This window comes from Dipodomys ordii, unplaced genomic scaffold (genome assembly GCF_000151885.1).
Source record: "Dipodomys ordii isolate 6190 unplaced genomic scaffold, Dord_2.0 Scaffold12, whole genome shotgun sequence".
In the NCBI taxonomy this organism is placed as follows: Eukaryota; Metazoa; Chordata; class Mammalia; order Rodentia; family Heteromyidae; genus Dipodomys; species Dipodomys ordii.
In genome coordinates this window covers 6,606,404-6,629,735 of record NW_012267228.1, presented here as the reverse complement: position 1 = coordinate 6,629,735, position 23,332 = coordinate 6,606,404, and the positions used below count along the sequence as shown (strand labels likewise).

The following is a 23,332-nucleotide window of genomic DNA, read 5'->3' as shown; positions in this document are numbered from 1 at the left end:
TTTTTTTTTGGTCAGTCGTGGGGCCTGAACTCTGGGCCTGGGGTGCTGTCCCTCAGCTCTTCAGCTCAAGGCTAGCGCTCTACCACTTGAGCCACGGTTCTACTTCTGGCTTTTTTCTTTTTGCTTATGTGGTGCTGAGGAATCGAACCCAGGGCCTCAGGCATGCGAGGCAAGCGCTCTACCACTGAGCCATCTTCCCAGCCAGGCTCCATTCCTTTACCCATTCCCCACCTTCTAGAAGTGCTGTACAAAAGGGCTAACTTCCTGTCCCAAGTGGAGAAGGGTCATCTGTGTCAAGTAGCTCCTTCGTTCCCTGCAGAGTAGCTGGAGGATGAAGGCATGTGTGGCTCTTAGCGCTGCTTAGTGGCTGTCTAGCTCGTGTAGATTGTGTTAACACAGACCTTAGCAGCCTGGTTGCAGAGTCTCTGCCTGATTTGCTATACTGTCATGTGGTGGGTATTGTTTCCGGTTCTATATTTATGTGGCAGTGGTTCACAGTAAAAAATTAGGGCCTGGGCACTGTCCCAGAGCTTTTGTGTGCAAGACTAGCACTCTACCACTTGAACCACAGTGCCACTTCTGACATTTTGGTGGTTAATTGGAAATAAGAGTCTCAGAAACTTTCCTACCTAGATTGCCTTTGAACCATGAGCTGCGAGCTTTTTGAAAGTATGTCTACTACCATTTCATTATGTGAGCTCTCACGCACAGAGACTTTAGGGAAAAATCTCAGATAATCCATCTTCCACTTTCCCCAGATACGATTGTCTGAGATAGAGAGTGTGTTTTTTGAAGCCAAGTGGAATGCATGAGTCCTTGCGCCAGGCATTTAGCCCGTTAGAACTGGAGCAAGCCACTGATGAGTAGCTCACCACATTGGAGAGGTGAAATGATTCAGTAGTCTCAGTAGTGATGAGAAAAGACAGAGTTGATACTTATGAAATGGCACAAAAACAGCCACACCACAAAGTTCTAGAACTTGTGCCCCTTGAGAATGGCCCTCTCCTGACTAAAGCCACGCCTAAAGGCCATGTCTGCATTGTTTATTTGACATGGAAGTGCCCAGGCATGTGATGAGTGGGTCCCATGTAGCCTGCTTTCTCATTATTTCTGTCTGTCTTCCACATTGCTCACTTTCTACATTAAAAATGTTAGGAAATGGGGCTGGGAAGGTGGCTCAGTGGTAGAGCGCTTGCCTTGCATGCATGAGGCCCTGGGTTCGATTCCTCAGCACCACATAAGCCAAAAGAAGCTAGAAGTGGCGCTGTGGCTCAAGTGGTAGAGCACTAGCCTTGAGCTGAAGAGCTGAGGGACAGCGTTCAGGCCCAGAGTACAGACCCCATGACCGGACCCCCCCCCCAAAAAAAAAGTTAGGAAATGATTGGCTGTCTGATTTTTTCCCCCTAAGTCATGTATTTTGTTGTTGAGATTTAAATGTTGGCCTGTCGAGTGCATCTTGGAGGATGCTAGAGCTGTGTTTACAGTTAGATTCAGGGAATAGACATTTTTTTTAAGCTTCTTGAGTTTCAAAGCAGGGAAGACAGGAAATGATTGTGTTGGGTTTTTTATGTGTTTTCCCCCCATATAGAAACAAGAATCATTCATCTTAGCTTTCTTTTTTTTAAACCAGCTTTGGATTTGGAAATACGTTTAGATTTATTTTTTTTAAATTGCAGAAATTGCACGTGGAGTTCTGCACGTGTAGGTTCCTCCATTGCCAACATGTTGCACTAAAACTCAGTGTAACAGGACTAGCATCTTGTTAAGACTAGGAAACCAACGTGGGCACACTGCTGTTAACTCAACCTCACACTCGGCTGGATTTCACCGTTTTCCACGAACGGACTTTCTCTGTGCCAGGATCCCGCCCCAGGCACCCCATTGCTCCCCAGTGTCCTGTCTCCTCTGCGCTTCCTTGGCTGTTTCTCAGTCTCTCCTTGTTCCTTATGACCTTGGTACATTAACAGGTGCTGGCCCTATATCTCTCAGCTGGTTCTCGCGTGTGGTTTTCTCCATCTGGAGTGACCTAGTGACTCTTTTTGAAGAGGGAGCACCTCTATAGAAAGAGTAGCAAATCATTGTAAATGCTGACCGGTGTGAAGTCTGTGCCTAACTCAACGTTTCGTGGGTTATTTTACAGAATGACAAACTCAAGGCTTTTTAAGAGAAACAATTCACACTGTCTAAATATGTTTCCTGTCTTGATAAATACATGCACACTTCAGGATGGCCGAGGAGCCATTCATCGAGATAACATATAAAGCTCTGTCTGATTTACCCAAGCTTTTCATTACCCAAGAGCATTTTAATGTGCTTTGGAGCCACTGCCCTAGAATTCACCTTGGGAAGCCCTACCTGTAAAAGATGGTAAAGTCGAGTCCAGTTCCTAGATCTTCACACTTGGTTCCATACAAGCTGACAGGTGACAGACATGGAGAAATAGGCCTCACGGGTGATGGGGAGGTAAGACTGTCCCTCGGACATCTGCAGAGGTTACAGGCTCATGACACATCTGTTCCCTGTGCAGCCAAGAGCCGGGCCATTGCCATTCCTGTGGACCTGGACAGCCAAGTGAACAACCTGTTCCTGAAGTCCCACAACATTGTGCAGAAAACCGCCATGAACTGGAGGCTGTCAGCCCGCAACGCTGCCCGAAGAGACTCCGTTCTAGCAGCTTCCCGGGACTACCGGAATATCATCGAGAGATTGCAGGTAATGCCCACTGCTGACAGAAGTGGCGTTGCCCCTGGGCACAGCTGAGCTTCCCCAAGTCAGGGAGCATTGAGCTTGGCTGCTGGGAGGTGTCAGTGGAGAATGAACAGCTGTGTTCATTCTCGGGGCCCAGGGTAGAAGACCACTTAGGAGGATCTGAGTTCCTGACAAACGCATGGTCTTTTGGAATTAGAGATGGACAGATTCTGTTGTCAAGAGCAGGTGCTCTTCCTCTTAGTAGGAAAGGTTATATACATCTTACAGAGGATACTTAAAGCCAGATCCTAAGGTCTCCTTTCTCTACCACTCAGGAATAGTTTGCCTCTTACGCCAGCAGATGAACAAGCGTGGTGCTCCCTTGGGAAAAATTAATTTATTTCAGAACGAGCCAAACAGAACTAAATATATTATTCAAGTCTAGCTAGACTGTGATCTCCCCCCACCCCGCCACGTGAGGACTGACAGATCTGTTCTCCTTGAGAGTTCAAGCCAGAGCCTGGGTTCACAGTTGGGCTCTGCTGCTGAGATGTGGTATAGCGCTGGGAAAGTTCTCTGTGCCTCAGTTTCACTGCTGAGAAAACGGGATAGGAGCATCTCCTCCCCCGGGGCTGTGGCATGTCGCTGGCATGTCTGGTGGTCTGTGTCTCAGGAAGCAGGTGTCACTCTGTTCTTCCACTGTTCCACACCCAGTGAGGCCCGGCAGTGTGTCTCGCTCTGGTCTTCTTGAGGTGGTGTCTGGCTTTGGTCGGACTCCCCTTGACTGCTTGTCATAGGTCTGATAGTTGCTGTCACCTGCGCCCTCAGCTGTTGCTGTGGCGACTGAATCATCTGCACGGAGCATCCCCGAGTAGCCTGGGCTTCCTCGCCGCAGTGCACCTGAGGCCCAGGATAAGCGTTTCTAGAGAAAGCCAAGTGAGGGCCGTGCCCTTTTATCAGCTGGCTGGCAGAAGTCACGAAGCATCGCTCCGCTGTGCTCTGTAGGCCAAGGCAGTTTCCAGTCTGCTCAGTTTCAAGAGAGGGGCTGCGTTCGATGGAAGGGACAGAGAACAGAGCGTGGGCTAGGACGCACCGAGGGGCCTCCGTGGGAAAATGCAGGGTCTGTAACGTGCAGAGCCACCGCTCGCCGTGTGTGAGCGCTCCACCGAACTGCTGTCACAAGCACTCCGTCTGTTGTCAGCGGTGACGGCAGTAATTACTACTCTGAATGAAAGTGAAGTATCCGAATCCCGGAGCAGCCATAACTTACTTACAGACCAATGAGCTCGCCGATTCCTTCATCCGCCCCCATACCAGACAGGGAGTACACAATGGCGCCCGAACCCAGAAATGATCTTCCCCTTCACAGAGGCTCGGGTTTGGGCCAAGAGGTAGACAGTAATCAGCCAGTGGCCTGGGGGAGTGTAAAGTGCAGAAGACAAAGGGCAGCAGAGGGGCGAGCCAGCCTCCCCTGCATGGAGCACAGGTGGGCGCCTGGGAGACTGATGAGGAGCCGGCCCCGGCCAGGGCAGGGGCGAGGGCCTGCGAGACCACGAGAAAGCAACTTTTCAACTAGGGTCAGAACACTAGGCCTTAAAGACCCAAAGGATGGGAAAACCATCTTTGTATACAACTGTGGTATTCAAAGACAACAGGAGGCCAGACAGGAGTACTGGGGTTCAGAGGGGCAAGTGAAGAATGATTTGCCTTTACCTTGATAAAACAAAATCTTCAGCGAGTGTCACTTAATCCCTAAATCTCCCCCCCCCCCCCTTTTGGTAAGGCTAGGAATAACTCAGGATTTCATGGACGCACAGCATTTGCTTGACTCCCCAGTCCACATCAATGGTCTGTAGTCAAAGACACCAATTTCTTGGGCTCTAGTTAGACTTAAGTTGCACGTTCTTAGGAGATGAAATACATTACACAATGAGGTCATTCTTGTTCTAAAGACTTTGTCATGCTCAAAGGACTTTACTCTCCAGTTATGCATTGTGTGAGTGCCTGTCGTTTTAAGATCTCCTTGTAGGAGCACGTGGGTCATAATATCCAAACATTCACTTGTTGTGATAAATGATTTCCTGTTGAGACACGTGCTGCTCCCTTAACATTAGTGTCTTCCCCGTCCACTGCTTCGCCATCTTTGTTGTTCTTCCCGAGTGCTGACCGTCATACATTTGACAATACAATGCAAGTGAATTGCAATGTAACATTCGGACTTGGCAAAAGATGCAAGATTTCATGAAAAACATGAATGTTACATTAAAGAACAACTTCTACCCCGTGCTGGTGCCCATCAGAGATTTGCCAGTTAGGATCAGTAGCTAGTAAAGAAAAAGGGGAGAAAGAACAGTTTTCTCAAAGGGGATGCTGTTCAGGAAACTGGTAAGACGTCAGAGAAATTTGCAAAAATGACCCTCTTTTTGTTTTTGGAAGGCATGTGAGTTAAGGAACATTAGTCTACTTTCTTAAATCTTGTTGGAACCTCCCCCCTCCCAGAAAAAAGAAATGATGTGATTCATTCATTCTTTATCTGCCCTAAACATTACTTGAGCTATTGAAATTATCCAAACTTTATTAAATATTAGACAAAGCTATCTTCTTCATTTTAGCTTCTAGATAAAAGGTACAGCAGTTCTTTCTAAACACTAGTGGGGTCTACAATCAAAATGGGTACAGTTTAAGTACATTTTCCAGGGTGAATCTCTTTGGCTAGCTAGGCCCTCCTGGACCACCAACACCGGTTCCCATCCCCCTCTCCCCCCACCCCCACCCCACCGCCCCGCATGCTAGTTCAGCTCTGAGTCAGCAAGCCTGAAAGCAGGTTGTAGCATCTTTTGAAGATAATTTCTCATCTGTTTTCTATCATTTGCCTTTAAATGGTGTTTGTTGTGTTGGTTTTGCTGCTCTTTCAACTTCTCTCTGTTTTCCTTTCCTACAGCTATATGTTTTGCATTTGAAGACCATCATGCTATCAGGGTACATGTATTTAGCATGTTGATACAGCATGTTCATTCATTTGTGTTCTCATGTTTATATGACTTTATACTATAAAAAAATCATGCTCATTGAAAATAACTAGACAACACTGGCAAGTATGACTATATAGAAGAAGATTAGAGTCACCTGTAATCTACCACGCAGAGAAAACCAGTAGTGATGTTTTAATAGTGTTTGGTATGTATCTTTTAGATAATAGATACTGTTTATAAATTATGAACAGCGTCATAGACTCCATACTGTTGTCTGACCATTTTGAAGCTCACGGACATCTTTCCATGTTGTTAAATACATGTTTGCATCATATTTTTAAATCTGTGGGATGATCCCTTGACTAGCATAAAACTGTGTCAGAGGACGGGGTGGGGAGTGCTGATTGGTTTGTGCTTTGTTTTCTGCATTAGGAAGCAATGCTTCTCATCATTTGAGATAAACACTATACAGTACTAAAGTTACTCTTAACGCAGCCTAGTCTGTGCATCTATTTTAGGGAGAAATCAGTCCCCCTCTGAGCTCTTGACCAAGGCATGCTCCCATTCCAGGACATCGTCTCCGCGCTGGAGGACCGCCTAAGGCCCCTGGTCCAGGCCGAGTTATCTGTGCTGGTGGACGTCCTGCACAGACCCGAGCTGCTTTTCCCCGAGAACACAGATGCCAGAAGGAAATGTGAAAGTGGCGGCTTCATTTGCAAGTACGTGGCCTTCTCCCTCCAGGTGGCCAGCAGCCCGAACCTTGATGACCGGACACAAACCCTTTGTTCTCGGAGGAGATATTGAACTTTGAGAAATGCAGAGTTATGCCATGAGCCCTAGGCTGACCTTCCCAGAGGAAGTCTGTCTGATCTTACTGACACTTTTTTTTTGGGGGGGGGGGGTTGTTGTTGTTGTTGTTTGAGTGTGTTTTTTGCCAGTCCTGGGGCTTGAACTCAGGGCCGGGGCACTGTCCCTGAGCTTCTTTTTGCTTAAGGCTAGAGCTCTGCCACTTGAGCCACAGCACCACTTCCAGCTTTTTCTGTTTTTGTGGTACTGAGGAATAGAACCCAGGGCTTCATGCTTGCTAGGCAAGCACTCTCTCTCTTTTTTTTAAATGAGAGGTTTTTTTTAAAAAAAATTATTGCATGCATATCCATCTATTTTATTTTCATTCAGTGGCTGTTGACAGAGCACCCACCATGTGCTGGGGTAGAGGACCCTCTAGCCCTCAAAACTCTGGACTAAATTTTTTTTTCCTCCTCTTTTTCTTCCTCCTATATATCTCTTTTCTGGGCCTCTCTAAAGACAAGTCTGTGGAGAAGGGAATATTGTGCCCTGCTGAGGTGTTTTTTTTTTTAAATACAGCATTGGCATATTTTAGTAGCAATCCTCAGTAGATGAATAGCCATGCTTCATGAGGGGACTTCTGTCTGCTCGCTCTCTCCTGTATAATCTCAGCACTATGAGCAGTGGTGGCAAGCTCCTGCCCTGGAAGCCTGTGGGCTGTTCCTGACCAGCAGATGTCGCTGTTGAGACGCAGTTACCAACAGGCCCTTAGTACGCTGAATGCCCGGCTGTGTGTTTAACTTTGGAGCCCTTAATAAATATTTGTTCTTTAACGGACTAACGAGTTACAATAAGTTGCTTGTGAAGTGTCTTTAATTGAAGGAGTGTTTCAGGTTGTAATCTGTGGTTTTTCTCCCATTCAGATTAATAAAGCATACTAAGCAGCTGCTAGAGGAAAATGAAGAAAAACTTTGTATTAAAGTCTTACAGACCCTCAGAGAAATGATGACCAAAGACAGAGGCTACGGAGAAAAGGTACGGCCCTTCCTTTCAAGGGATCAGACCTTGCTAGGAAACTGCAAGGGAGGCGAGTTTGGAAACCTACCTTAGCTAAGCGTTACTGACAGGAGGTGAACACTTCTTTCCCCTCCCCCACCCCAAAAAAGCTGTCCCTAAAGGTGCTGGGTCTTATGACTGTCTCCTTGAAAGGCAAGTATACTTAGTCACCTCTTAAAGACTGCCTGCCACGTAATCTTAACGTCAGAGAAGTAGTGCCAAGATTTCTCCTATTTAAATTCCTGGTGAGACGTAAATGCCTCTGTGTGTTGAAGTCTGAATTCCCGAATTGGGGGTTCCTGCTCAGCATTCCTGTGGGTTTGCTTGTTTCTGTTTGACGCGATGGTACACAGTCCTCCCAGTGCTTAATGAAACTCCCTTCAATAAGGAATAAAGAAGGCAAACATGCCACTCACCTCTGAAATGGCCGTCTCTGTGACTGGAGACTTTAGGGTATGTGCAGCGAGCAAGAGTGGGTGGGTAAGGGACTCAAGAACACTCTGGTGGGTGGGGAAAGGGCTCGAGCAGTCCCAGTGGCCTTCTCTCAGCCTTAGCCAAGCATCATGGGCACAGACCCCAATGTCGGCAGTTTTCACTTAAAAGTAATGATGTGTGTGAATCTGCTGTCCACGTTTAGCCAGTTTCTGATCTCACTGGCTTGCCAGAAGAGCCAGTAACTCATCCTCTGGTTCTGGGAAGAAGCCGTCCTGCTCAGCACGCGTGGTGCCAGCCAGGGGACCCCAGAGTAGAAGTCTGCAGCAGTTCTGCTTTCCACCCTCTGTGACGCCTCTTGCTGACATCAGAGCACGTTGATGCAGGAGGCCCATGGGAGAGGGAAAGGAAGCAGAAGGATCCGATCCTTACCACACCACCATCCCCGGTCACTGGGCCTTTTAAACGTCACTTTAAAGGTTTAGTTCTGTAAATTAAATGATGAATAAAGGTCGCCAACTTAGTAGGAGCGTCATAGACTCAATGTTTATAAATATGAATACTAGAAGCAGAGTTTTAGTATAGGGGAGAAGTGGCAGGGTGGTCTGAGCATGCGTACATGTACTAAGCACCTAGACAGGTCTTGCCCTGAAGAAGGGGACAAGGATAGGGCTCCGAGGTAAGGGGAAAGACGACACAGATAGAACGGTTGATGGCAGGCAGATGGATGGAGAGCCGGTGGAAGAGTAAACTGCCAGGGTTTTAAAAAGATTCTTGCACCCAGAATCAGTGATTCACACGTTTAATACCAGCTACTGGGGAAGCAAAGATCAGAAGGATTGAGGTAAAATCTGGCCCCTGAGGCGGGGTGTGTATATGTGTGTGTGTGCGCGCGTGTTCAAAAAGGTAATAAGATCCTGTATGAACAAATAAGCCAGATATGGTAGTATGGGCCTACAGTACCAACTAAAAAGACCATGGTCTGAGGCTGACCCCCAAGCTAAAAAGCAAGAGCCTTTCTGAAACGTCACTAATTCAGAAGAGATCTGGGGCTGCGGCACAAGTGGTGGCACACCTGCCCAGCAGCACAAGGCCCCGAGTTCAAACCCCAGTTACCACCAAGAAAACCAGTTCTGAAAATGAAGAAAGAAGGAAATGAGTTCCGGGGCCTCAACTCTCCTTTCAGCTGGTGGAGAAATTACCCACGCCCACGCAGAGGCTGGGAAGAGAGCTGGCCTTTCTTTCCACTATTTGGGGCCCATCCTCCTCCTTCATGGAAATGGAAATACTGCGGCAGGGCTGGGCCATGCCACGAAGCCCCGGGAAGACGTTCTAGAAACATGTGCTTAGTGGGCAGCTCCCGGTCCTGCAGCCCGGCCCTGCGGCCCCATGCTTGGACTCCTGGCGGTGCTCCCTTGCCCTCCACGCTAACGGACTGTTCAGTGGGAGACGAGGGGAGTCGTCCCCCTGCTCCCGTGCTGGCTTTGGGTGTTAACTTTGTCCCACCAAGGCTTTCTGCAGGCAGTTTTGTAAGTTTACTGCGTGTCCTAGTTGAGTTCAAGACGCTTGGCACACAAAGGGCAGTCCAGTTTTTTCAAGGGTGGAAGAGACTCTGTGCCAGAGAACCAACCTTTCTCAAGCCAGGCAGCTGGCTTCAGCTGGTAAATGAAATAAGGTAATCTTTGGCCTGGGTGCTGCAGACACTAGGCGAAGGTTCAGGCTGTTCCCCTCACCCCCTCCCTATTTCCTGTGGCTCCCCTCCTAGCCTCTTGTGTGGAAGCTGGGCTGGCCTCCGTGCCTCACACCCCGGGGGAGGGGGGGTGCTGGGCTGCTCTGTGCCCTCCCCCTCCTGCGGCTGATCTGCTCAGCCATAAAATGAGATGTGGCTGAGGCCTCTGCCCCGCCTGGAGCAGGCCTCTCCCTTTGGATCCCAGGCTCCGAGCTGTGGAAGATTGCCCGGTAACCGTGCAAGGTCCGAAGGGGTCGAGGCCACCTCTCAGGGCCAGGGCCCCTGCCAGGGGCTTCCCATGCCATCAAGGGGCATGGAGCCTGAACTCTGGGCCTAGGCACTGTCCCTCAGCTCTTCAGCTCAAGGCGAGCACCACTTCTGGTGTTCTAGTTGTTTATTGGAGGTAAGAGTCTCATGGACTTTCCTGCCTGGGCTGGCTTTGAACTGCGATCCTCAGATCTCAGCCTCCTGAATAGCTAGGATGACAGGCGTGAGCCACCACCCCCCCCGCACCCAGCTTTTTCTTGTCTTTTTTTCCCCTAAGCCACCATCCCCACAAAAGATGGGGCTTGGCTGCCTTTCCTCGCCTCCACTTTTTCATTCAACTGGAGCACTTAGTCAAGGTCACAGCTGAACGAAGTTGAAACCATGCTTCATTCTGTGCAGAAAGGCTGCTGTGCTTGTGTGGGTCTGCCTGCCTGGGGGCACAGGAAGGACACCAAGAAATGTCACCCTGCTACCCACGAGACAGCACAGTGAGACTGACGTACTCAGAAGGGTCTTGGGTTCCCCACTAGTTTCCCAGGGAGACCAGACATCTGAACTGACAGTGACAATGCTCGCTGCCCCTTGTCTGCTGCCAAGCACTCCACTGAGGAGGACAGTACCTCCTTCAGCCGCCACTGCCATAACTACTTTTATACACAAAGAAGGTGACATGGACTCAGAGAAGTTTGGAAAGTTGCATGGGTTAAACAGCTAACAACAAGGGAGCCACAGACAACTCTCAGGCCTAGCATTGCACCAGGGTCAAAGTGAACAGGGCTGATTTCATGGCGTGTTTCATTATCCACCTACTTTCAAGAGTTAAATTTGTATTATGTTACCCGGTTACGTAAATGTCAGGAGGCAGTGGTTAAACATCTAAAGCTTCTGCTCAGTTCTGATTTCTCACCCAACTCAACACAGTTTCTAGCCAATGGCAGGTAAGTGGCCCTGGACCATTTGCAACCTATGGTTCTGGTCAGATCTCAACATGAGGAGTCAGACTCAGGGGTAGCATGTGGTCTGCTTGGCCAGGAATTGCCCACAGATGAGGAAAGGGAAGGACTGATGGAAGAAGATCGTCACAAGAATTGAATCGTGATCATTGTCTCGGTCTGTTGTTATCATGAAATGTCAGAGGCAGGACACCTTGTAAAGAACAAAGGTTTAATTACCTCCCAGTTTGGGAGGCAGAATGACCACAATTGGGTGGCCCCATTGATTTCCCTTCTAGTGAGGACATAATGGTGGTGAGTACCCAGATATGAAGCCAGAGAGGGCTGCTCCTCTGTATGGGGCCAGGCTGCCCAGGGAACTGCCTGCTCACACAGGAACCAGCTCAGCCTCCCCCAAGAGCTACTTGCATTCCTTCAAGGCCAGCGCCCCCAGCACCAAAGGATCCCCCTGGATCTCACCACACCTCCTGACATCACATCCTCCGAAGCTCAACATGTGCACCTCCCAAGACGCTCAGGCCACACGCAGCTCCTAGCAATGCCTTAGAAGTCACTGAAGCTCTTGCAGTTCTGAAGTGCAACCAGCCAACCGTGCATACTCTTCTCATAGTAGGAAATAACGAAGGAAAGAAAAGTTTAAAATGACTGCCAAAGCAAAGGGGAGATCCATTTCTCATTTTGCTTGCTGTGTCTCTACCCTATGTATTCAGAAGGACTGAACATTAACATCACGTCAGGACTTTGTTAATACTCCTTCTGTGAATCATCCACTGAACTCAACCTAGAAATTCAAATTTGTCCATACTAAAGGAAAAAAAAATCACATGCCAAACATGTCCAAGATTTCATCTGAATCTACTTATAGCTCAGAGAAAAGCTTCAAGCCCCTGGACTTCCCTTCCCTCTCCCCCACCCCCCCTTTTTTCCCACCAGTCCTAGGGCTTGAACTCATGGTCTGAGCACTGCCCCTGAACTTCTTTGTACAAGTCTAGTGCTCTACCACTTGAGCCACACTTCCACTTCTGGGTTTTTCAGTGGTAAATTGGAGGTAAGAGTTGCGCAGACTTCCCGGACTGGCTTTGAGCTGCTCAGATCACAGCCTCCTGAGTAGCTAGGATTTATGGGTATGAGCACCTCCCCTACTTCCTTTTAAAAAAGGAGCATAGGCACTTTATGTACTGGCCACTCTAGTTTACCGTAGGCTTTTTATTAAGCTGCTGTTGGCATGAATTATTACTTGAAAGAGATTGGAAAGAAATTCAGAGGCCAGGAATTAATGTGAAAGGATATCTCTGAATTCTTTAAAATTTCCTTTCTCCTGCTGAATAGCGGTAGCTGTATGGGTCCTCATTACCCCAGGTACCACGGGGGTTTCGTGCCATACAAACTGTCAGTCCTCTGGTAATTACCAAAGATGCTTTGCTCTAGGCAAGTAAAGTGTTAGCCTTTCTAGCTACTAGCATTTCTGACAGCCTCTTCAATTTGCAGAATGTACCGCACACTAATGAAGCAAAAGCAGAATCACTCGAGGGTCATCCAATTATCCTTAAACAAGCATAACTGTGATCATTCTCCTGTGGTTTTTATTTCCCTTGGATTGGATGCTAAAGAACCGTGTGTTACTAATTTCACTTGAATTGGCACATCCATAGAACAAGCTTAGGATGAGTTGGTCTCATTACCTGCCGATGTTAATCCCAGTTCTGATTGGTTGCTGACTGCCCCCCCCCAGTTGAATCCACAAAATGAGTCTAGAGGGAAAAATGTTCTTCTCAGTTGAGTTAATCCTACTGTAGTCCTTCACTCTGCTCTTTTCTACCTTCTTCTGAGAAACATTGCTCGGGGAATTGGGCCTTGTTTCTTGCTTGATTCATGTTTATAATCGGGAGCTGGTGAGGCACAGCTGGGCAGGGGCTGAAGCTGGCATACGAGTGAAGTGTGGCCTATCTTGCCCATTTTGTTCCGGAGCAAATGTCACCCCGAGCTGTGGCAATGTCCACAATGCCCAAATCCCTTGAAATGGTTGCCTGCTTCTGGTGCTTTAAGGTCAAAGTTCACTCTAAGAATACATTCGAAGAGTTTCTAACACTTAAGTTGGCTTGCATGTCCTTTCCTAATTTAACTTTCTTTTTCTCTCCCCTCCCTCTTCTTTTTTTTTCCAGCAAATTTCCATTGATGAATTGGATAATGCTGAGGTTCTAATTGTGTTGGTTTTGTTTTGAATGTCCCACAGTGGCGTTTCCATGACCCTCTCCCAGTCAGCCCTGTGCCCTGTCGTCTGGTCTCTGCAGTGTCTAGCATGTGACCTTGTAGCGCGTCTCCTGGGAGTGAGTGGAGTCTGTCCTCCGTGTTAGCATCTCCCATGAGCACGCTGCCATTTGTCCTCAGAGATCCTGTCCTGCCTAGATAAGGATTCCCTAGCTAGAATCTCAGCTGAATCTGTGTTTGTCAGTGGTTATGAACTTGTTGCTGAAGTTCATTTTGGATGTGTAAAGAGCTTTTCTATCTGTATGTAAAGCATCTGACCCAAAGAGAGATGACTGCATCAGTAGAGAGTTTGAAAGTGGAGAAGTTGGGGGGGAGAAGGAAGGGAGGGAGGGAGGGAGAGAGGGAGGGAGGGAGGGAGGAAAAAACAGCAACAAACAAAAAAAAAATGACAAAACAAAACATTTTCTGGTCTATGTGTTGAACAGTACCAAGTAGGAGGGGGGGTCATAGAAACATTTTCCAGGGGCAGTGTAGATCCTAAAGGGCCAGTTGCATTGTCAGCCCTGACACCAGAGGTGCATTGTACAATCCATGGCTCCTATTCTAGAAAAACCACTTGTAGATTTAGCAGTTTCTGCACTAATTAGTTGTATTTAACCACATTTACCCTGGGGACTGACAGGGGCGTGGACATTTTGTCTGGGATTTGGAGACCTCTTACATATTTCCGTTGTGGGGAATTTAAAAACAAATACTCCATGCCACGTGTTTAGGCTGAAATGCATAGTTGACAAGTGGTAGCAGAAAATAATTAATCTGAGAGATGAATGTATATAGTTCAAATGGTTTGATTGGTTGGCGAATGGGGCACACTGGAATAGAATTTTATATGACATTGTAGGATCATTTTCCTGGCCTACTTTAGAAATTTGCTCCTCTTCTTGGTAGATCAATTAATAACTTGTCTTGGAAGGGACAAAACATGTCATCTGCCATAAAGTCTGTAATATACATAATTTAAAAGATAACAATAAGTGGTTCAAATCTACCTAAGGAGACTTAGCATTGCGGGCTTAAAACTGAAAGCGGCACCATGGTTATGAGTTTGGTCCACTTGCCATGGAATGGAGCGTAGAAAGTGAGGGAGCGTGGCGTGGCTGTCGTAGCCCACACGGGAAGACAGTGGCCGAATTAGTGCGAGACAGGAGAGGGGCTCAGTGTCTTAGAGGTGGGTCTCCACAGAAAATTCCATTAGGCCAGAATTGTCCTTGTGTTAACCAGACACAAACAGTGAAGGAGACCTTCGGGGGAGGGGGGGCGAAGAGAAGGAGCATAGAACACCAAGTAGCAGCCTAATTAATTGCTTTAACGACAGTGACTTCTGCTGTGTTCTATTTAGCTTTGCCACTCGAAGTAATTTGTATGCCAGAAAAATATCGTGTGTATGCTGACAACTCTTCAAAGGTTTTCTTGTTTCCGCTTACCGTTGGGAATGCCTGACTGGTCTAACTCCTGAGGCCGAGTTTCTCTTTGCTTAAGTATAAATCAAGTCAGGGAAGGAAAGCCTCCCCTAACTGAGTCTGCAGTGTTATTAATACACTGTTTGTGCACCATAGTAATCAGTTGATGTGTCTGCTTGCTCAAGATACAACTCTTCTGGCTGGGAGTTTATTGCTTGCTTATGGAAAGATTCCACAGTTGGAGCAGGTGTGTTTATAATTATACTCTAGGAAATAGAATACTGTCTGTTTATAAAAGAAGAATGTTCTGGCAGGCACTTGGATTCTTTGAAAAATCCCTGAGGAAGCAACTGCGGATCCCCTCTGCGTGGTTACCCCTGGCAACCGTCAGAACCCCGGGACACCAACACCCTGTCCCCAGTCCCTCAGGCTATTGGACCTGGCTCTCTGTGCAGAAATGACTGATGGGCCTTTATCATCGATGCTGTTCTGGAAACTACCACGGCTCCTGTGGTTTCTCCCCCACCAAGTGTTCAGTGAGTGTGTGCTGGTTGGAGCCTACAGCCAGCTCACAGCTGCAGCTCAGCAGAAGTTTAATGAGAGCTCATGCTGGCTGAGGAGCGGGGCAAGCCCTCATGCCTAAACTGCAGGCCCTCGTTGCGCATCCTAAGCGTGGTGTGAAAGAGCCCAGGAGACAGCGTGAGGCCTGGGAAGGGTCGCTGCCCTTTGGTGGTGGAGGTGGGCTGAGCATGCAGTGAGTGATTTGGAAGGAAACACAGCACAGCACCTCTTTATCCCTATCAGGGCTCTGAGCAAACGGGGTGAAGTGAGGACAGAGGCCTAGACTCGCTGCACGAAACGTGCATGGCTTGGCCCTTCCCAGCTGCCTCCAACAGAGTTTCATGTGACTCCAGGAAGTAGATGGTGTTTTGTTTTTGTTTTGTTTTCCTGGCAGGTAAAGAGGCAGAGTCTACACCGTCGGTCCGTCCCTTCCCCCCTCCCTCCCTCCCTCCCTCCCTTCGCCATTTGCTCTTTTCCACTGGAGGTGTGAGGGGCAGTCGGGGACACGGGGCAGGGAAAGGAGACAGTTGGCATTGGTGGCCCTTGAGCTCTTATTCATCGAGTTTACAGCTTGATGAGCCATCGTCTGAATCAAGATATAGGGTGCTTCTATCACCCCCAAACCCTCCTCATTGCCGACCCCCCTCACCATTAGACAGCTGCTGTTAAAGTTTCGTTTCTGTGGCTGAATTTTGAGTGTTTGGTTCAGTGCTAGGGGATTGGAATACATCCGTGCCCCCAGTTCCCAGTGCTGGAACTTACAGCTGTGTTGGAGAGCTAGACAGTGATACAAATGACTGCGTCAGCTGTCCATTGTAAGAAAGATTAGGAGAAACTCATAGAGCCACGAGATCATGCCATCTGGGTATTCCTTCCTAAGCTGCAGGGCCAGGTCCCCGCTGCAGAGTTCAGGGAAGAACGCAAGTAGCCTGGATGATGGCGTGAGTCTCCTCTTTAGACTTCAAAGCCAGGCCAGTCACGGTGATTGTGCTCAGGCCTCAGGCAGAGGCGGCGGTCAGATTGTGGCCACTCCGTGGTCCTCTGTCCTTGGGAAGGACCAGGATGTGCAGGCAGTGTGGCCATAGCTTAGAGCGTGTGTTCATTTCTACACATGCGAGATGAGATGGTCATTGAATTACTGTCACTGAGAGTCTCTGGTGACAGCTAACATCTCTGCCTTCCTGTACTGCAGGAAGGAGGGAAGGGAGGGAGGGAGGAGGAAGGGAGGGAGGGAGGGAGAGAAGGGAGGAAAGGAGGGAGGGAGAGAAGGACGGAGGGAGGGAGAGAGAGAGAAAAGCTAGGCAGACTTTGCCATTCTCTAAGATGACTGCAGCCTGCTTCTATTGGGTTCTCAACTTTCCCCAGTTTGTTGGATTTTTTTGTTGTTTTGTTTTGTAAATAAAAGATGCTACTGACAGGGAACTTGGTAAAATTGCAAGAAGGAAGAGAGCGCTCCAGAGAGCCAGAAGAATTGTTCAGTTCCACCTTCAGGGGGCGTTCTCACGACGCCCAACTCCGGTGGAGGTGCCCTACTTTTCTCCATTGCTGTGAACTGCGGAGTTGGGCACCTGCCAGCACTGAGGCGGCAGTTACATAAGAGCTGCTTTTTTTCCTGGAATTTAGGCTCACTGCTGATGTGTGACCTTCACCAGTAATTGCCAATAAGTGCAGCAGGCTGTTTACTGTTCGGCTCTGGCAACCGCAGAGGGGGCTCAGCTCCGGGCACACAGAAGCTACTGCGGCGTCTGCCGAGGCTGCTGCTCTGCTGGTTTGAGAGTGCTCCATGGCGACCAGAGTTGTATAATTCATTCAAGTCCTGTGGCAATTTTTAAGCAACAAAGGATGTTATTGAGTGTTGATGAACGCGTTCCCTAAGATATAGGTAAAACGACGTTGTTGGGAACAGAGTAATTTTTTATGTATTTTTGTTTCTAAAACCAAATAGCATTTAAAGAGAATTATGTGAGGAGTTGTGAAGATTTGAAATTGTTCTCCTAAATGCTAGATAGCTTCTATTTTGGGTTCAATTTTCTTTAAAGCTTTCTGCTCACTTAATGAAGGGTTTTCAAAGGCTGGTGAAGGGCAGGGCTGGGCCCAGCAAACCTACTTGCAAGCTCATTCAGTGCTGTTTTTGTTTCCCTCCTCGGAGGCTGTGAGTGGGTAAAAAGAAACTGAGAGCTGGGAAAAAAAAAAAACTTAGGGGGTTGGAAATGGTAATTTCCCTTTGATGTGCCCATATCTAGATCTAGGCTGCAGTCAGATTTCTAGATTTGTGTTCCCCTGACATTAGGATGGCCCACGGAGAAGAGACTCTCCTAGGGTCATGGAGGGGGTTTCTGTTGAGGCGGGAGAGAGTGTTCACAGTCTGTACCCTGCACTGGCCTACACTAGACACACAATGGAGGGATGGAGAGATGAACAGGTGTGGGAGGACAGGGCATTATAAGCACCAGAAATAGTCACCCTAGGAAGTCTGTGGGCTTATTTTCATTTGGATGTTACAAAGTACAATTTCTGTCATTGATAGCAGAAGTGCATCCCTTGATAAATGTTAGGCACATTACGAACTGAAAGCAATTAATGATCATCTTATCACAGCTCAGGTTACTTACTCAAGTACTACCACAGTTAGGATGCCCTGGTTATAGGCCTCAGTCAGGAAGAAATTTAGGACTCAGTGACAAGGTGCTGCTTGAATGTCTATTGAATGTCCCCTTCCCTTCCTCTTCCTCTTCTTCTTCCTCTTCCTCCTCCTTCACCTCCTATCCCTTCCCTTCTTTTCCCTCCTTTCCTTCCTTCCTTCCTCTTCCTCCTCCTTGTTCTCCTTCACCTCCTATTTCTCCTCCTCCTCTTTCTCCTCTTCTTCTCTATGTGTGTATATGGTACTAGGGTCAAACTCAAGAGTCTCATTCTTACTAGACAGGTGCTCTACCACTTGAGCCATACCCCCTGCTATTTTTGCTCTAGACTTTTTAGTTTTTTTTTAATGTCTTAGGTTAATGTTGATGGCCTCGGTAGCCTGAACTGTGGTCCTCATATTTATGCTTCCTATTGAGATGACTGGTGTGTGGCACTGCATTCAGCCTTTTATTAGTTGAGATAAGAGTCTTTTGAACTTTTTTTTGCCAGAGCTTATCTTGAACCAAGATCCTCATAATCTCTGCCTCCTGGCTACTTGGATTTCAGCTGTGTGCCACCACAGTTGGCTTCTCTTTTTTTCTGTTAGATTTTGCTTAATTTGTTTGAAAATACTGAAAGATTTAAGATCAAAGACTAAATATGGAGAAGGTTTCAAATTCAAAACTAGCATCCATTTTTGTTAATCACCTGTTGGTTTGGGAGACTTGGCCAGATTAGAGGGATTCACACTAGAGTGTAGTGACTGATGAGATTATAGGACTCTCAGATCAGATAGGATCAGACTGTAGGAGGCAGAACAGAGTACCTGCAGCATCACACACACACAGTCCCCACATTCTTCACGTGTTCATAGAGACCTTCACCCTTTCACGTCAAAAAAGAGAAGAAAAATACCAATAATAAACCCGTGCCAAGATAGGCCATTCATGTACTAAACATTGCTCTTTAAATATTATATATTATAAAATGTAATTACATATAATTATAATTGCATAGTAATTATCTTCTTTGAACAGGCATAGTTTATTAATATGCTTATATTTATCAAAATTGTAGCTTGCTGCCGTAATACCACCTTTTCCTCAAATAGCTGGGACTGTAATCCCTCAGAGGAGGAAGTGCTGGTGGAGACTCTTGCTTACTTTACCACATTATGAAGCCGGTCTGGTCTGGCCTAGCCTTGTCTTCACCATGCCTGGCAGTATTTATACTCTAGTAGGTTGTATTATTTAGGGAACTTGTCTCTTACATTGTATGAAATGAAATTTCCTGACAATATACCAAGGTGCTATTTGGTATTTTAGCTGGAAGGGATCCCCCCAAAAATGTGGTCTGGTCTTCCTTGAACAAGTGAGGAGCAGGAGCTGATAGATGTCCATTGATGACCACAGGGTCTCTCGGAGAGCCATGGTCACATGATGCCCACTGGGTCCCCTGATACGCACTAATGCTCGTGCCTTTGCCATTCTGTTCCACACATGGAAGCGTTAACTAATTGTCCTTCTATTAGATATGTTCCCTGAGACCGCAGAGCAGCCTCTCATAGCTACATAGCTTCTCTCATAGCTTCATGAGATTTTTTTCAAGAAGGAAAAATGTAGCTAATTAGTGGCAATGTAGTTTTCCCTTTTAAAAATCAAACTAATTTTCAGACAGGCACAGCAGTCATTTAGGGAGGAAATAGAATGTTTGTTCAGTGGTAAAATTTTCAGCAAGCCCTACTCTCAGAACACTAAATAAAGAATATACAACTTTTGACCAGTATAGAAAGAATCGAGGATGCTACACTGGACAAAGAGAACCAAAGAAAAGTAGAGAACTAAAACAAGAGGGACACACCAGTTCTGCTTGCATCTCCTTGATTTTCTCAAGCTTTGGCTTGGATTGTCGAGGGAATCAGAGGGTAGCTGCTTGGGTTGTGCAGGAAATCCCTGCCTGTCTGTCATCCCTTCATTCCAGTCAAAGCAGATGAACCTAAAGGCTGTTGCTTGTGGGCATGTGGCCAGGGCAAATGGTAGGAGATAATCTTCTGTCGCAGATAGAGCTGCGGCTGTTATAAATGTACAGGCAGTTGTTGCGGTTCTATTTTCTCTTGCACGTTCTTTTTACACTCAGAGCAGAAAACAAAAATGTATACAGATTGAATTTTTAAAGCGTATAGAAGATAAAGGCAGAGTTAAAAATGCATTCATGCCTGAATTCCTAGCTACTCATGAAGCCAAGATCTGAGCGTCAAGGTTCAAAGCAGGAAAGTCCATGAGAGTCTTACCTTCAGCTTATAAAGCCAGAAGTGAAGGTATGGTCCAAGTGGTTGATCACCAGCCTCAAGTGGAGAAAGCTAAGGGATTGTGTCTGGGCGCTGAGTTCAAGCCCCAGTAGTCTGCGCTTGCTCTCTCTCTCTCTCTCTCTCTCGTTCTCTCTCTCTCTCTCGCTCGCTCTTGCTCTCGCTCTCTCTCTCTCTGTCTTTCTCATGCACACACATTTATGTATCATTTATTATTTATGTATTTGACGATACATCTTGAGTTCTGCAGGGGGGGGGACGGGGGAGACTCCCATATAATACCAGAGTCCTTTACACCGCAGCGGGCCTCCCATGCCTGACGGGATGCTGGGTGTTTCACAGGGCACTGCTCCCTCTAGGAGAAGTGGAGTTACACTCCTGTGGGACTCGTCTTCCATCCAGCACGGCATGAGCAAGTCTGCCTTGTCTTTGTAGAAGATCCTGTCTCTTTATTTTAGTTCATCTATTGGAAAATAGAAAAAAAAACAAACCAGGAGTGTTTAGGATATACCATGAATAAGACTGTGTATATGGTTAACAGCCTTCCATTGAGAGGATTTTTTTTTCCCTCCATCTGTGGATCAAAGCACCAAAGCGGTGGCTGGAGCTGTATCAGAGGCCAAGGTCACACAGTGACAGCAGCTGCCTTGGCTGCCTTCCACCGTCCCAGGCTGCACCTTGGACCAGTTAGCCATGCCGCGTGTGCGTGACTCAGGCCCACGGTGGCCCGGGCACGGTCTGGCATTTGCATCTGCTCCAAGCACGTGTCCTTTGGACGGAGTCGTGGCACTGTCTTCCCCTGGAGCGGTGACCTTTTTCTTCCAGCCACACCTTTTTAACCATGGTACCCACCTTCAGAGGTCCCTAGCCTGTCCTTCATCTCTCCTCTGTGGGTTGGAAGTCTTGAAACGAAAGGGGAGGGGATGGAAGGGATTGTCTCCAAGGTACGGCTGGAGTGAGGGGAGGGAACCCGGCCTGAGAAACCTACAAGAGAAATGGAAGGATGACCCAGCCATCCACCAAGTGTTGGAAATGCTGGCACCAGCCTCCCTCCTCCCAGAGACGCCATGCAGGAAGATGCAGTGGACACCAATGACAAGGCCCCTCCTCCCAGGGACGTGGCACTGTGCAGCTTTCCCCCATACACGGGCATGTTGTCCTCTCCCCTCCCTGAGCCTCCGTCGGCCCCCACAGCATTCATTGCTCCCCTCCTCTCAGTCAGCCAGCAGGACACCCATGTGCAGGGTCTCTCCCTTCCCATGCTTGGGAGGGCATGGTTCTTTTATGATAGGGGTAGCCTCTTCTGTTTCTTCATTCTAAATGTGTTTCCCCCATCCTGGGCCAATCACGTCTTCCAGCCAACCACATTCAGCTGAAAAGAGCAGGTGTGTCTGGTCCCCTGGATGGCTGATGCCCCGATGTGGCAGATGATAGACTGACATCACCTCGTGTTTGCCCTTTCCCTGAGTGTCCTGTCCCTGAGTGTTGGTCTGGACTTCTCTGTGACCTGTGAAAATGCAAATGCCGTAACTAACATGCTTTGTTTTACTCCCACCTAGCTGCCACAAACTCCGGAATCTGAGAACTCCACCGAGGTGTGTCACTCACCTATATTTGTAGCGCTAGCAAATATGGGTGCTTCTTGCTTGTTCTGGTTGAGTCTGAGTTGCTGTGACGAGATGTGTGTCCCCGTGGTAGGCCTGGGAGGGAGGTCTCTACTTGGCTGGGAACTGATCATTGCTGTACTGGGTGTGGCTTTGGAGTAGGGAAAAAAATTTCCCCGAGACAGCTAAGCCAAGCATCCTCCATCAGAGAGGGCGTGTCTCCGTTCTTCACACAGAACTGTCTGGAGTCTTGAAATGTTCCATTGAGAAATCCTGGAATGGCCAACAGCTTTTGGTTGTTGTACAGAATTTGATGTTGGATCCTGTGGAAAGATGATATTCACTTACAGTTTTTGAGTCGAAAGCACTAGGAAAGTTGTAGTTTTACAAGGTGTTCTCTCTGGGCTGCCCTTCCTGCCACTAACTCTGGTTAACTAGAATTGATGCAAGTGTGTGAAGAGCAAAGAGAAGCTTTGGGGTGGAGGGAGGTCATATTTCTAGGTGTCAGAATTTATTCCCCAAAACCGTTCTTTAAAAAAAAAACAACCCACAGGAGTTTCAGCTAGAATGAAATGTACTTTACGTGGAAGCAGTCTATGGGAGATTTTAAGAATGCAACATAAATGATGGAATGGCTAAGTTACAGTGTGGGCGTTTCCCAGTGATCAGTCTGTCATATTCTAATCAGAGCCCTGCACCCATGGCTTTGATTACAATAGTTACCTACTGGTGGGCTGGGGAAAGCGGTTGGTCCCATGTATTTGTCATCCCGGAACCACGTGCATCCGTGTTCTTCCGCATGCGCTATGTAATAATGCATGAATGAACCAGGTGGACCTTGCTTTTTACAGACCCCTGCAGAGTTAAGCCAAACTTCCAGTCATAATCTTTGCCAAAACAAAAACACAACCCAGTGTTGGCCCCCAAATCACCTATCATACGTTTTCAACAATGCAGTAAGGTTGGGGGTTTGGAACACTGAACTTGTTAAGCAGAGTCTAAAGTAATGGACCATTCACGTCTGGGATAAAATGTGGATAAGCTGTTCTTTTGTGTAACCCTGGCTGTCCATGAGCTTGCGATGTGTTTTGTTTGTGGCTGATGTTGAAGAGCGGGTAGTGTCTCCTTAGTGTGGTACTTAAAATGGAATTTCTGCATGCTTAGCAGGAGCTTGAATCAAGTCCACCCCTGAGGCAACTGGAAGACCATAAAAGGGTACGTAGTCGTGAGTCTTGTGTGTTGGGAACTAACGACCGTCAACCATATACCCTGCCCTCCGCCGACACCGTGATTCAAAGACCACTTTGGTGGTTGTGGGTATTGTTCAAACCGTAGCTTGCTCAGGACCAATCACAGCCTCTTATTTAAACAAAAGGAGCTGGTACTTCTCTGCATGAGCTCCCTGAGGAGAGCACGGTGCCTAGCCAGGTGCCAAACGATGGCGAAGTAACTTTTCGTGTTCCCTGCTTCCCGCCGTAGCTTTCTACTCAGGTCAAGTCTAAAAATGTTTCGTTTTGTAAGAGTTGATGATCACTATAGATAAATTAAAAAAATACAGTGGAAGCAGTTCACAGTGACACGACCAGCTATCAAAGCTGCTAACTTGTTCACATATCCTTCAATACTTTTTTTTTTAATAACCCACGGGAGCACGTGTCCCAAAAGCGCATGCTGCCAAGGGATTGTTGTAAG

The 23,332-nt window shown here is 47.5% G+C and overlaps 1 protein-coding gene across 6 annotated transcripts in view; it reads left to right on the top strand.

Moving 5' to 3' along the window:
• Positions 1-23,332, top strand: part of Itpr1 (inositol 1,4,5-trisphosphate receptor, type 1) — a 296,948-nt gene that overhangs the window by 166,051 nt on the left and 107,565 nt on the right. For 4 of the 6 annotated variants that reach the window (XM_013010462.1, XM_013010461.1, XM_013010460.1 and 1 more), the window contains 3 exons: positions 2,528-2,712; positions 6,231-6,379; positions 7,370-7,481. In XM_013010462.1, the coding sequence (XP_012865916.1) occupies positions 2,528-2,712; positions 6,231-6,379; positions 7,370-7,481 (446 nt within the window). Of the gene's footprint in view, positions 1-2,527; positions 2,713-6,230; positions 6,380-7,369; positions 7,482-21,595; positions 21,632-22,807; positions 22,856-23,332 lie in introns of all 6 variants that reach the window. The other 2 variants (XM_013010458.1, XM_013010456.1) reach the window with 1 other exon arrangement.